The 14,213-nt window shown below is 43.3% G+C and overlaps 1 protein-coding gene across 2 annotated transcripts in view; it reads right to left on the bottom strand.

Moving 5' to 3' along the window:
• Positions 1-6,120: 6,120 nt before the first annotated feature.
• Positions 6,121-14,213, bottom strand: part of LOC307023015 (uncharacterized protein) — a 31,236-nt gene continuing 23,143 nt past the window's right edge. Inside the window, exons 4-5 of one of the 2 annotated variants that reach the window (XM_079656004.1) lie at positions 13,296-13,509; positions 6,121-6,395 (exon numbers count right to left, since the gene is read on the bottom strand). In XM_079656004.1, the coding sequence (XP_079512130.1) occupies positions 6,322-6,395; positions 13,296-13,509 (288 nt within the window). In that variant the 3' untranslated portion in view covers positions 6,121-6,321. The remainder of the gene's footprint in view (positions 6,396-13,295; positions 13,510-14,213) is intronic. The other variant, XM_079656003.1, reaches the window with a different exon arrangement.

The raw sequence follows: 14,213 nt of genomic DNA, 5'->3' as shown, positions 1-14,213 counted from the left end.
TGCAATGGATCATTGATCCACCAGGGGGTGCAGTGGGGTTCCACACTGGAGCTCATGTGAAATAAAGTGAGATACAGTATGCTGGATGTACAGCGGAACTTTGTTAAGATCCATATGTCACGGATATCATACTACTGTGCTAAATAAGAGACATGTAATCATTTACAAAACATCACCATGTTGTTATTTAACAAAATAATTTTGTTATTCGAAAAAAACGAACGGGAGGAAATGCAGCCCGGCTCTCGATTTTTAATCCTAATTCAATCATCATCTTCACCACGATCATTTATGTTTATGTTCGCCGAATTGACATGAAATCACTGATTAACGTGCCTAAACTCAGTAATTCACCAAAAATATGTATATTTTAATGGAGCTTCGTCGGTCGATCAGGATCCCAAAATGTAGCGGAGGGATCCTCATCTGGATGAAGGGTGTTATTTTCCCCATAAGGAACAAGTCGCTGCAAATTATCCCGCTTATTACATGGCCACATTCTCAAGAAAGTAACGACATGACTCCCAATATTAATTTAAATGCTTTTATGGATTTAGAAAATGTTTTTATTGATTTAAAAAATAGTTGTATGTATTGATTTAAATTGACATGCATCCGCTAAGAAAAATAGTCCGTTGTTACAGTTTTTTAAACAGTCTGAATGAAACGGCAGCTCTCAGCTGTGTATTTACACAACAAATGGCCCATCAACCACCACTCTCTCCCCCCCCCCCCCCCCCCCCCCCACCCCCCCCTAGGTTACTCTGAGTGACCATAGACTGTATGTGACAAGTTTACAGTTAGTGACGTAACAACACCATAAAAGCTGGTGGGTTGAAAGCAATATGGGAGGTAAAAATAACTAGAATAATTGTAATTTATTTATTGTGGCTTTTATGTTTTTAGGTATAAAATGTTATGTAATTCAGGCTTATAGTTCACCCTTCTCTAAAAGCCTTCAACAATGACAATATTCATTGTAATTTAATAAATCCTTCCAACACACATTGTAAAAAATAGCCTACTGTAAGTTAAGAAATCATTTCAATATGTACATCTTCTGATGTAACAACAATAACATTATAAATAGTAACATAGCTGAACATGGTATTGCACATTTAGCTTTGAGTGTTACTGACCTGAGATGTTTTTATTACATGAATTAAGGTGACTGAGGCTTTTTAACATACAGGGATGCAAACTTATCAGGTATGAAAAAGGTGACAAGGATCCGAGCCCCCGGCTCCCCCACCCCACGGAATGACAGAGGATTTTAGCAGTCAGAACAACTAAAGCTGCAGTGTTAATAATAACAGAAACGCCAAAGAGTCACATCTAATAGAAATATATAAAAGCATTTATTTTAAATTGTGTAGCAGTCAGTTTATAATTTTGGCAGCACTGTTGAGCATTTTGAAAATGTATTTTCGTGCCTCTGTACAAGGCTTAAGTCTTTTTATCTTTATAGCCACATGGTGTAAAGTAACTAAGTTCATAAACTCAACGAGTACTATACTTGGGCACAATTTTGAGATACTTGTACTTTATTTAAGTATTTCAATGTTTTGCTACTTTGTTCTTCTACTCCACTACAGTTCAGCGGTACATGGTGACTCCAGTACTTGTATTTAATACCTTTAGTTACTTCACAGATCTGGATTAATTAAGTGAAATATAATCAAGTGTTAAATCAGACTTTAGTTCCACCTGGAGTAAATCCACAAGCTACCCTGCAGTATACAAAGTCATTCAAACTAGCTGCACCTTTACCAGCTTTCATGATCAATCATTATAAAACATATCATATATATTATTCTGAAATGGACCAATCTGCACAATGACTACTTTTACTTTTGCTACTTTCACTATATTTTGATGATAATACTTTTCTACTTTTACTTGAGGAACATTTTGAATGAAGGACTTTTACTGTAACAGATTATTCCTACACTCTGGGACTATTACTTTTACTCAATTACAAGATCTGAGTACTTCTACTTTTACTCAAGTACAAGACCTGAGTACTTCTACTTTTACTCAAGTACAAGACCTGAGTACTTCTACTTTTACTCTAGTACAAGATCTGTGTGCTTCTACTTTTACTCAAGTACAAGACCTGAGTGCTTCTACTTTTACTCAAGTACAAGATTTGAGTACTTCTACTTTTACTCTAGTAGGCTACAAGATCTGTGTGCTTCTACTTTTACTCAAGTACAAGATTTGACTACTTCTACTTTTACTCTAGTACAAGATCTGTGTGCTTCTACTTTTACTCAAGTACAAGATCTGAGTACTTCTACTTTTACTCAAGTACAAGACCTGAGTACTTCTACTTTTACTCAAGTACAAGATCTGAGTGCTTCTACTTTTACTCAAGTACAAGACCTGAGTACTTCTACTTTTACTCAAGTACAATATATATATACTTATACCACCTCTGTTTATAGCCTATGAAAAAAACTATTAGAAATAGAAGGCTAAAGCTAACGTTAGCAGATAGTGACAATGTATGCTAGCTAGCTAGCTCAACGATTCCTTAAATAATATTGCCACAGAAAAACTTTTCAGTTCACATCACGCTCTGCCGCTCCGACAGGGAGCTCTGCTCTGAACACCTGAACGGCCCGTTCTAACAGCTGTTTACCAGCGGTCCAGTCTGTGCCACAGTGACTCCGGACGCACAGTTAATATTAACGAACGCACCCGTAGGTAATATAGCTGCTGAAGCTAGACCATCATCTCGGAGCAGCAGAGCCTTATTATACATCCATGAGCAGAGCCGACAGGCAGGAAGACTCGAGCACACAGCTCGTACTTCATTATAATATATAAAAAAAGAACACCATGCGTGTCATGATGGCACATAACAGCTCACGGCCGCAGATTACTCCGGGTCCCAGCCCCCCCCATACCCCAAAAATATTTGTATTGCAGATCTACATGAATCACACAAACGACTTATTTTGGATTCAAAACGGCGAATTTCGCCGAAAGGTGACAAGTTTGCATCACTGAACATAGACAGAGCACAACTGAAACATAACATCTGAAACGATGTAACAACATAATACACTTGTGGGGATGCTTTGGATGTGAGGAGTGAGGGACACGGCTTAGAACGGGCGTGTCTCCTGGCAGGAGAGGAGAGTGTGCACCAGTCTGCCTTGATCTATGAATTCATGTCCGTGACACTCACTGCTGCCCACAGCTGTTTTATAGAAGGAAATTCCTTCACTTCATGAAAGTGTTTTAACCACACACACCTCTCTACACACACATGACGGGTGTTATTTTCCCCATAAGGAACAAGTCGCTGCAAATTATCCCGCTTATTACACGGCCACATTCTCAACAAAGTAACGACATGACTCCCAATATTAATTGAAATGCTTTTATGAATTTAGAAAATGTTTTTATTGATTTAAAAAATAGTTGTATGTATTGATTTAAAAAATAGTTGTATGTATTGATTTAAATTGACATGCATCCGCTAAGAAAAATAGTCCGTTGTTACAGTTTTTTAAACAGTCTGAATGAAACGGCAGCTCTCAGCTGTGTATTTACACAACTAATGGCCCATCAGCCACAGCTCTCTCCCCCCCTCCCCCCTTGATCTTTCTTCTCCAGCAGCTAAATTAACGGTAGGTTACTCTGAGTGACAAGCTTACAGTTAGACACAACACTGTAATTGCAAGTGACCCTCAGTTAGTTGACTTTTATGTTCAACTGCTAAATTCGTTACTGATAAAAAAGGGCTTCTACTGTACCTAATTACCTTAACACTAGAACCGCCAGAGGTTTTTGTATAGGCCTACCTAAACCCGTCAAATCCCGCTATTAGAATGCAATTTTTAACAACATAGGGTGCTACATAACACACTTTCAGGAAAAGTCACGGACTGGGAGACTTTAATATTTTATTGAAAAAAAGCTACATTGCACACACAACACACATCACACAAATTGACCCGATTGGCGGTTCTAGTGTTAAATAAACTCACTAATTAATGAAACCAGTTCAATACGCATTATTCTTATTCTTATCATTCTTTATGAGCGCAGAAATAGTCTTAAAATCAGATCTGTTTTCTAAATGAAATCTGACGGCAGGCAGTTAGCTCTGATCACCTATGATAAATGTGCCGCACCTAATTGCTGGCCATTCAGCCACAGACACTGTTCGAAATGGGGGGGAGCTAGGGGGAGCTTGGCTCCGCCAAAGAGGGAGGGAGCTCCACTGATGGCTGACTTTGAGATAAATAGGGGGAGCCCAAAACAATAGTGCATATTTGTGTCACACAGATTAGAAATGTTGAGTTTCTGTAAATAACAGTTCTTGAAATAAATAATAGTTATTGTTCATTACAGTTTCTGAATATTTGTTTTATATTTGTGAATATGTCTGGGTGTTGCCATCTGTACGTGGCGGCGCTACATTCTTACTTACGTTGCTATGGTTATGGCGGTGATGCCGGCGCGGTATTTGAAATGTTCATATTGATATTTTTTTAACTCTGGCTGTGTAATAAAAAAATATGGCAAAACGAAAACAGCCAAGCGTCACAGCTTTTGGATTCACAAGCAAAGAAGCGAAGGAGTCTAAAAATGACAACGTGAACGGAAAACAACTTTTAGTTGGCCGGCTGTAAGCGGCGTTAGGGTCGAGCTTGACAGCTCCACACCGAGGGAGAGGCCTGCCGATGCGGAGCCTGAAGAGGCTTCAACAACGGCCACATCCGCCGGCATAGTGACACCGTCTGTATTAGTAGAAGAATGTTTTTATAGCAATTGATCGCATCCGCGCTGCTGCGCCAGTCAACAGAGCGTGCGTGTGACATATTTAGTAGCAGGATGTGCTCTGAAAAATAGGGCTCCCCGAAAGCAAATGGGTAATTCGAAAACTGACAGAGCTCCCTCTCTATACAAATCAAACTGTAGACGGTGTGAAAGCACCTATTGTTTTAAATAATGGTCGGAATGTGACCTGTGAGCCTTCTGAATTACCGTGGGACAGCACATTCTAAACTAAAATGTTCAATCAATAAAGTAACATCTTATCTTATCTTAATAATATCTTCATATTAATAATAAATCATACAGTATGTCCGAAAGGGAGCAGGAGGAAGCAAACACAAAAATATAATGCATATTAAAGCAAACGATTGTAAAGGTTAAAGTATGAGCATAACAAATAAAGAAGTGTAATGTAAACATTTACATTATGATTATTTAATATATAAAGACTATATATTATTGAATTACAAGATTAGATATACTTTAGTTGATCTAAAATATTGATGTGTTCAAATGCTCTTCAAAACACAACTGAAAGTCCATGAAGCTTGTCTTTCTGTATTTGTGAATGAAGCGCCATCTCCTGGTTAAAACCTGAAATTAAAAATCTGGCAACGCCCTCTTGGAAAATAGTGGGAGGGCTTAACATTCCTCTATACTGGTATTTGGCATGTAGTAGGCAGGAAGCTGTAAGCTGGAGTCCGAAATTCAGTGCTACATCTGTAGCCCAGTGCAACACCTGCATCACACATGTTGCCACTTGTTGGTACCATTTTCAGGCGATTTGTAATCTGTTCCAAAAAAAACAATGTGATTTTGGATATTTGTGGAGTTAGGTGGTCCGCGAGTGTTTTTTTATTGGTTAAGTGGTTTTTTCTTGGTATGAAAAAGTTTGAGAAACACTGCTCTATGAAATGTTGAAAGATTCAGTGGTACCGCAATAACTCTACACTCCTCTCCCACACTGTGGGGCCTGACACAGCATGAGTCATGGTTTATCTCTCACTAAGAAACTAGATCAGAGTTCCATAAATATAGAGACCAACAACCAGCCTTTTACAACAGTGTGTTCTTAATATCATTGTAAACATATGCTGATGCTTCTGACCCTGTAAGGCAGATCATCACCTGCACCTCCAAACAGTTTAAAGAGCACAGACAGATCGACATTGTCATCTTAAGAGCCGTGATGCTAGCATCGCTAAAAACCATCATCTCACTAAGATTTGAATCCAGCTAAGATCATTACCGTTGTGGACAAAAGAAAACCGCAACAAAACTTGGTTAGGTTTAGGTAACTATAGTTCAATCAGGAGAGACGGGATGTATGGAATACATGTTTATTATCGGGTCACATTATATAAATGAAACATAATTATGACAGATTATAACAGTGAATAAAATGGTGTTAGGCCCAGGTTTTGTAGGATACCATTCGGGAAGGGAAAGAACCGTTTCCGATGAATCCCCTGGGTCTAGACACTGGTGGTGGTGATAAGTGGTTAGGTCCGGTTCGAAGGGAGAAGGTTAAGCTTGGCCCTGAGTTGGAAGCAGGAGGCGAAGGGGTGGAGGAGGGTTGCGCGTTGACACCTGGAAGACAGCTGATGGAAAAGGGGAGAGCATATATAGAGGGATTAACAGGTGCGATAATTAGGCTTGTGGATGGAGGGAAGTGATAGGTTAGCTTGAGGAGTGGCGCTCCCTATCAATTAGTGAAGGGAGCGAGTATTGCCATGACGTGCAATACGAAGTGATAGATCTTCCTGCCTGAACTTGCGCTGAGCTTCATTTCAATCAGGAGAGACGTGATGTATGGAATACATGTGTATTATCGGGTCACATTATATAAATGAAACATAATGATGACAGATTATAAAAGTGAATAAAATGGTGTTTGGCGATTAGGCCCAGGTTTTGTAGGATATCATTCGGGAAGGGAAAGAACCGTTTCTGATGAACCCCCAAAAGAAGTGAGAGTATGAAGTACTGAACGTGATGAAATATTACCTTGTGGTATGCAGTGGAGGTCTATGGATGAAATGAGAGGTTAGTGCATGTGGGGATTTTAGACATACTAATGCCTCCTAGGCATCCTTCTTGGATGTACAGGGCTTCACGAACATACAGGTTGTCCTGGACATACGGGGCATCCCGGACATACGGGGCGTCCTGGACGTACAGGGCATCCTGGACGTACAGGGCATCCCGGACATACGTGGCTTCCCGGACGTACGGGGCATCCCGGACGTACAGGGCGTCCTGGACATACAGGGCTTCCCGGACATACGGGGCAACCTGACTTAGCAGGGACACATTTAATACGGACTCGAAGGTTACAACCTGGACGTACATGGTTAGACATGTCAAGATAAGCATGAGCCGCGGGGCGAATATACGTGCTGACATGCTAAAGATCCACCACCAGTTATATGCATACGTACCAATTTAAGGTTGGAGAGACCTTTGGATAGCCAGCACGGCACTGAAGTCTGGACGAATGTAGGATGAGAAAGCGGAGGAGGACCACCGTCCGAGTTGTTGCAGGGATCAGGATGAGACACCTTGATTAGCAGCGGAAGTAGCTGCACCTATTCTAAATGAATGCCCCGTGTATAGGAGGGGGGATAACCCGGATTTCATGAGAACTTGCTTTAAATAGTGGTTGAACTGTCGTTGAGTTCAGGGAAAATTCCCTGAGATAAGAAATAATGGAGAGAGGGGATTAGAGGTAGGTCTAAGCTGTAAAAATGTGATCATGGATTTATAAGGGCAGAACTGGGAGTCGTTGCGGGCGGCGATGACGGAGCAGGCGCCGCCGCATTTGGAGTGCTTAAGATGTAAGCTAAAATGGCTGGCGTGAAAGGATATGTCAGACAAGCAGACGTCTCGATTGGAATCGAACGTTAGAGAAGCTGTGGTAAATTCACCTGGTCTGAGGAAAGCATAAAAAGCTAGGAGAAATAAAGCATCAAGTAGTGCATTGATATAAGGGGAGAATAACCCACTTCTAAGTTTGGAGAGCATAAGGCGTAAAGTGGAGAGTGTAATAGGACGTCTCCGGTCTAAGGCAGGGGGAAATGTTTTAATAAGACCTTTGAGAATGAGTTTGACTGACTGGTTTGCGAACAGGCTGGGAAATCCGGGATCGAAACAGCGAATGTTAAACTGAACTCCAGCTAAGAGGCCCCGGATGTATTGGGGTTTGAGGTGGCGATCAGTGGCGTAGTAGCACATGAAGGCGCACACGGTGGAGATGAGAACAGGTTTAAGTGTAATGCCTACGGAAAAGCAAAATAAAGCGAACGTTCTCCAAGCGAAATCATATGTTTTAAGAGTGGAAGCGGCTAAGCCCTTCCTCATGAAAAACCTGGCGGATTCGAGGTGCCTTGCTAGGGGGCTTCTATTTAGAAGAGAGAGAGAAGATGCAGGGGAGGAATCCTGACGGGTTGAGCGCTGGCTTCTGGGCAGAGGTTCCGGAATTTCTGGAAGTGGAAACGAGAGGGAATCAGCCACTGAGTTGAGGTGGCCGGGAACGTGACGAGCGGAGATGAGAAAGTTGTGGGTGATGGAAGACCACGTGATGCTTCTCATGAACGGCATGATGTCACGGCACGGGGAGCGCGCTTTATTAATAATTCCGACCACTGATTGGTTGTCACAGAGTACTGAGATCCGCTGCCGAGGCCAGAGGTGACCCCACACGTGGCAGGCAACAGCGATCGGAAAGATCTCATGCAGAGCGGAGGAAGAGGCATGGCTGGGGAATGCCGGAGGCCATGAGCCTGCAAACCACTCTCCCTGAAAGAAACCCCCAAAACCCACGGATGGGGCAGCGTCCGTGAAGAATCTCAAGGAGTCGGAGGAGTACCCGAGGTCGTCGTAGAAGAAGGGGACACCATTCCAGTGTGCGAGCAGGAGGGCACAGAACCGCAGGTCAGAGCGGCAGCCTTCATCTAAGAAGACGTGGTCATGGAGGTTTTCTACAGCCGACGCTGTATCCAGGAGCCGGGAAATAAAAGAGCGCCCCTGAGGGATAATACGCATGGCGAAGTTGAGGTGCCCGAGCAGGGAGAGCAGCTGCTGCTTGGTGACAACTTGTTGCTCACAGGACTTTGTAATGTCGTGAATGCACTGCAGTTTGTCCGTGGGGAGAGACGCTTCCATGTCTACGGAGTCGAGTGTAATGCCCAAAAACTCCAGGCGTGTGGTGGGACCTAGCGTTTTCTCTCCTGAGAGGGGAACACCTAACTCCTGAAAGCATAGTTTGAGTTTTGCTAGAGAGGCGCCTGAGTTGTCCCGAGGGGGATCTATGAGGAGGAAATCATCCAATAGATGCAGGACGGAGGGGATTCTGACGATGTTCAGGAGGATCCAGCAGAGGGCTTCGGAAAAAGAATTAAAGATCTAAGGGTTACTTCTGCACCCGAAGGTTAAACGGACAGCGAAGTAGAATTTGGACTCCCATCTGATACCGAACATATGCCACTGAGATGGGTGAATGGGGATTATTTTGAACGCGTCAGTAATGTCTGCTTTGGAGAGCCACGCTCCTTGCCCTGCGAATTTGATGAGCTTGATGGCATTATCAACTGAAGCGTAATGAAGAGAAAAATACTCTGAGGGAATAAGGCTATTGATGCTGCAAAACGGGCCAGCGCGAGGAGCGGACAGATCGAAGATGAGCCTTTTCTTCTCAGAGTATTTGCGTGTAGTGATCCTTTGTTGAGCTCTTTTTGAATGAACTGAGAGACTATGGTGGGTTCGTTTGGTGGCTGACTGCAGGTTTTTTGCCACTAAAGTCACTGAGGGGGGGGAAAGGACCCCTACCCTGAACCCTTGAGAGAGCCCTGACAAAAGATAATCAACGAACACGGGATTTGGGTGAGTCGAAAGCGCAGCTGCTAAATGTGTGGTGTTAATGGAAGTTGAGGGTTGATGTTTTAAGAGGTTTTTCCACCAAGTTGATTCTGGCGCGGGAAGTGGGGCCGGCGCCTTGGGCAAACTGACCTCGGGTGAGCATCCCTGCAGGTACTGACGGTTTGGTTTATTGTTCCCAGAATACTGCGTGGGGAAAACGCTAGACCCGGAGAGAGGCACTGAAGGGCAGAGCAGAGAGGTGTGGCCCTGCGCTCCGCAACTGATGCACGAAACGACTTGTTGCCCGCCGGTAGCCATAACGAGCAGCTCGGTATCCAGCATGGACCAGTCCAGGCAGATGTTACAATGAGCTAAGTGCAGCGCTGCTTTGCTAGAGAAGCTTTTATGGTATTGGTAAAACACGGATTTCCCGTATTTGATGTGAAGATCGCCGATCATGGCCAGATAAGCTTTTAACTCCACTCTCCTTTCAGGGTAAACTGCGCAGAGGGCATCACGGAAGACGCTAAAAGCTACCAGAAATTGCCCTATAGAAAGGTCTTTGAGGAGCCGGGGTCTGCAGATTTAAATACCGCAGTAATGCTTCCTCCCGAGGCGATGGCTTTGTCGCACTCCGGGGAAGGCAGAATAAGGCTGACTAAATTAATGTCTTTCCCGTCGAGGATCTTAGCTCTGAGCCGTGAGGAGATGTTAGCGGCTTGGGGAATGTAGGGCCTACCTGAGGGAGGAGCCGGGAGGGCGGAAGCCAGAGAGTGAGAAGGAACTACCGTGCCTAATGCAAAATCCTGACCCAGCGGGGCCGCCGCAGAGGTTGAAGCTCCGGCCTGGCCTCTCTCCATGGACTGGAGGCGAGCATAGAACTTGCCAGAGATTGCAGTGTGTTGACTAGAATGCCACCGAAGAGGGGCTGAGTCCCGGAGCTCCCGGGCTGAGCGGCGCTGGGCTGGGCGGCGCTGGGCTGCTGAGCGCCGCTGGGGCGAGCCTGAGGAGTGGAGGATTTCTTGGCCGAGGTAGCTCCTGGAGGACTCGCTTTTTTAGACCTTTTGCCCCCGCGGCCGCAAGAGCGCCCTCGCCCTCTTCCGAGGGGGCTGGCTGGAGGAGCTGGCCTGGGCTGGGAGACCGCGCCGGAGGCTTGGTCCGACAGCTCACGAAGATGGGAAAGCAGGAGATCTTGGGCTGGGGTGATGCCCTGCTTGCAGAGATGGGCGACGAGGAATTCTGCCTCTGCTGTGCGAGAGCCGCTGCGGGCGCTCAGACGAGAACTGAGGCGACAGTCACTTGAGGAGTTTGACGCTTCCTTTGGAAGTGCATCGGAATCGGGATCAAGATCCTTCGAAAAAGGTAAGATCTCTGAAGAGTCTGAATTAGACATTTTTTTTTTTTTTTCGTATCCAGTGTTTTTTTAGGCGTAAGAGCAGTGTAAGCTACCAACTTAGCGCGTTGACACCTGGAAGACGGCTGATGGAAAAGGGGAGAGCATATATAGAGGGATTAACAGGTGCGATAATTAGGCTTGTGGATGGAGGGAAGTGATAGGTTAGCTTGAGGACTGGCGCTCCCTATCAATTAGTGAAGGGAGCGAGTATTGCCATGACGTGCAATACGAAGTGATAGGTCTTCCTGCCTGAACTTGCTCTGAGCTTCATAACTTGTTTAGGATTAGTAAAAAATCATGGTTTGACTCAAAATAAGCAAGTGTGTTACCTTTATAACTTAGTGATGTAAAAAAACAAAAACGGAATGTCAGATTTTGGTTTTAAATGGGACGCAAACAGCAGTATCCTGGTGAGGAACAGCTAGGATAAAGGTCATGCTAAACCAGGATCATTCACCTCCCTCCTCTTTCCAATTCTTCTGACCTTGACAGTATCACGGTGTTTCTCTCTAATAAGCATTGTGTGTTGTATTTTTTATCACCATGACTAGCACTCACGTCAACAGAGCAACTGTGAAGACTCACAGTAATTTGATCAATAAACAAGCACGATAGACCCCTACCTGATATAGCATTACTGACGTCTCATTTAACGTATCAACCAACACTGTCTGCCTATCAAACTGTCTGCAGCTTGATAACAACTCACCCTGTCTCCATTTGTTTGGAGATAAAACTAGAGCTCCGACCGTGTATACATGTGTCTCAAAAGGTTAATCATTTAGAATAGAGCCATTATGGCAGCAATCCAAGGAGACAACATAGTTACAGCCGCCTTAATTTGATATAATTTGATCAGACCCCAGCATTTTCATCACGTCTGGGGGCTGTGGCTCGTACAGTAAGTCATGAGAAGGACATTGAAGTGAAAGTCATACAATCCTGCTGCTGCTATTGTGTGTGCAGAGACAATAACACCCTGCCACAGGAGTCAGGACTGTGCTGCAGTACCCCACCCTAGCAGATCAGAATCTACACCCACCACAGGAAGTGCTGAAGCAGCGGGTAACGTCTTCTGAGTGTCTCAGTGTTCAGATAGAGAATAGAGGTGGAGGAGCAGTGGAACGATCGGTGTGAAACCCCCCCTGAGGAGTAAATAAGCTTAATGAGATCATGGTAATGAAAAGGTGTTATGCAATATATGTCTCTTAACTGCTTAAAAGATTCTCTGAGGTAGTGTAAAGCACAATAGCAGATATTCTCATTACAGGCACTATGTCTTGTGAATTCAGATTGATCATCTCATGAAACATTGTTTTGTTGTCAATAAGTGACAGAAAAATCAACAGTAAATTAGTAAACATTTAAGGTTGGCAGTGCAAATGTCAGTAGTATAAAACACAAAACATGAATCGCATGAACCCATTACATTTGAGTAAATATGTCCCTTTTGCCTCGCTGCATAAAAATTGTGCAGAGAATATGTGAATGGGTCGGTACCACTTTTGTTTGTGACAAAAGCAATGAAGCCCAGATAACAGAACAAATAAATATGAATGTGTCATGTTACCATTGCTTAACCACATGAGCCCATCAATGTGGGCAGAAGCACCTAACCACCAAAAGAACCAATTAAACTCAATACACACCAATTAACCTGCAAAAAATAACAAAGGTAAACTCTGGTCTGCCACTATAATTACTAATTTCACAAATGCCAATGCAATTGCAGCCAATAGATAGCATAGAAGCATAAAAGTAAAACCTTCTGGCAATGCTAACACCAGAATATGACCATCACGCAGGTCTACAGCAGAGTAAACAAAAACACTTGCCTAGAACACAAAAACAAGCTGTCAGCATAATATGCAACACATAAACACAAGTAAAGCAGTCAGTCAATAGCAGTCAACACTGACAGAAAAAACAAGGGTCCAACTTAAAGTGCACATTTTAGACAACAGTTGATACGGTGAGTAGATGAAATACAATTAAAAAATGCGACCAGCTGCAGTGAGGATCACAGATCAATCACAATTATCAGTATTATAACAAAGCCGCCAAAAAAGGGATGCAATTTACTGTTGAGGAGAGCTTCCTAAGAGAATAGTCCATGAGTAGCAGCATTAACAGTTGGTTATAGCAGCAGTGTTACAGTACATTCTGAGCAGGAATTATTGCACAAACATAAAGATCTCTCCCTAATAGACATTTCTATCTCTTTTTTCCTTCTGCGTGAACATCGTACCTGCGATGCGGATGACGGCCCTGTCTGCTGGGTCCAACACATTTTCAGAGGCGGACTTAGAGCGCTTGATGCGATGGTGTTTGGGCAGGTTCCAGGGCAGCGTGTCTCCGGGGGACGGAGTGTAACTTATTGCGCCCACATCACTGGAGCTTTCTTCAGAAGCAGCCCTGACCAGAGGCCTCCTCTTGGGCCTGTCCTTCACCTCTTCCATGGTCTGGATGGACATGGAGAGAAGAAAAATAGGAACATGAAGTCAGAGAACCTCTCAAAACAGAACATAAAGAAGGTTCCTGTAAGTTATTGCAACTTAACTACCAAATATTAGACGTAGGTACCAGACCACCGAGGCCAGGTTAAATTGCTAGAAATTACAAAAAGGAGGAACTTTTCCTGTTTAGTAAATTTTCCAGCATACAAGAAAGGAAATTGCCTGTTATATGTTTACAGCAATAACATTGCTTGACTTCATGACACATTCATGAAAGCAAACTTCTAAAAGTTACGATTTTTTTTTATTAACAACTTGGAAAATAAGAAAAAAGTTAATTATTTACTATATTTTAACAACGTACAGTTAAATGTTTTATAAAACAAATATACTGATGCAAATAATTCAATAACAGGAATAAAGAATCACAAAAATATTGTTTACAGACTGCAATTACTGTTCTTCTGAGAAGTTATGTTTTGTGTGTATGCTTGAACCATCTAACACATAGTCAGTATGCTAACGTTGAAACGAAGTGTCTTACCTTTAGTTAAATTTGGCTTCAGGGTTTCTAACTTTTAACAGTTATGCTGTTTTTTTGTCATTTTTCTCACACAGAAGGAATACGTTGTTGGACCGCGAATATGTTCTGCTACTGTTAGCTAACTGTACTGCTAACTGTTTTTGGCTTACCGTCCATGACTATCTGT

This window comes from Notothenia rossii (assembly GCF_949606895.1).
Source record: "Notothenia rossii genome assembly, chromosome: 10".
In the NCBI taxonomy this organism is placed as follows: domain Eukaryota; kingdom Metazoa; phylum Chordata; class Actinopteri; order Perciformes; family Nototheniidae; genus Notothenia; species Notothenia rossii.
Note: the sequence above shows the minus strand (reverse complement) of the source record. Positions and strands in the feature narration are given on the sequence as shown.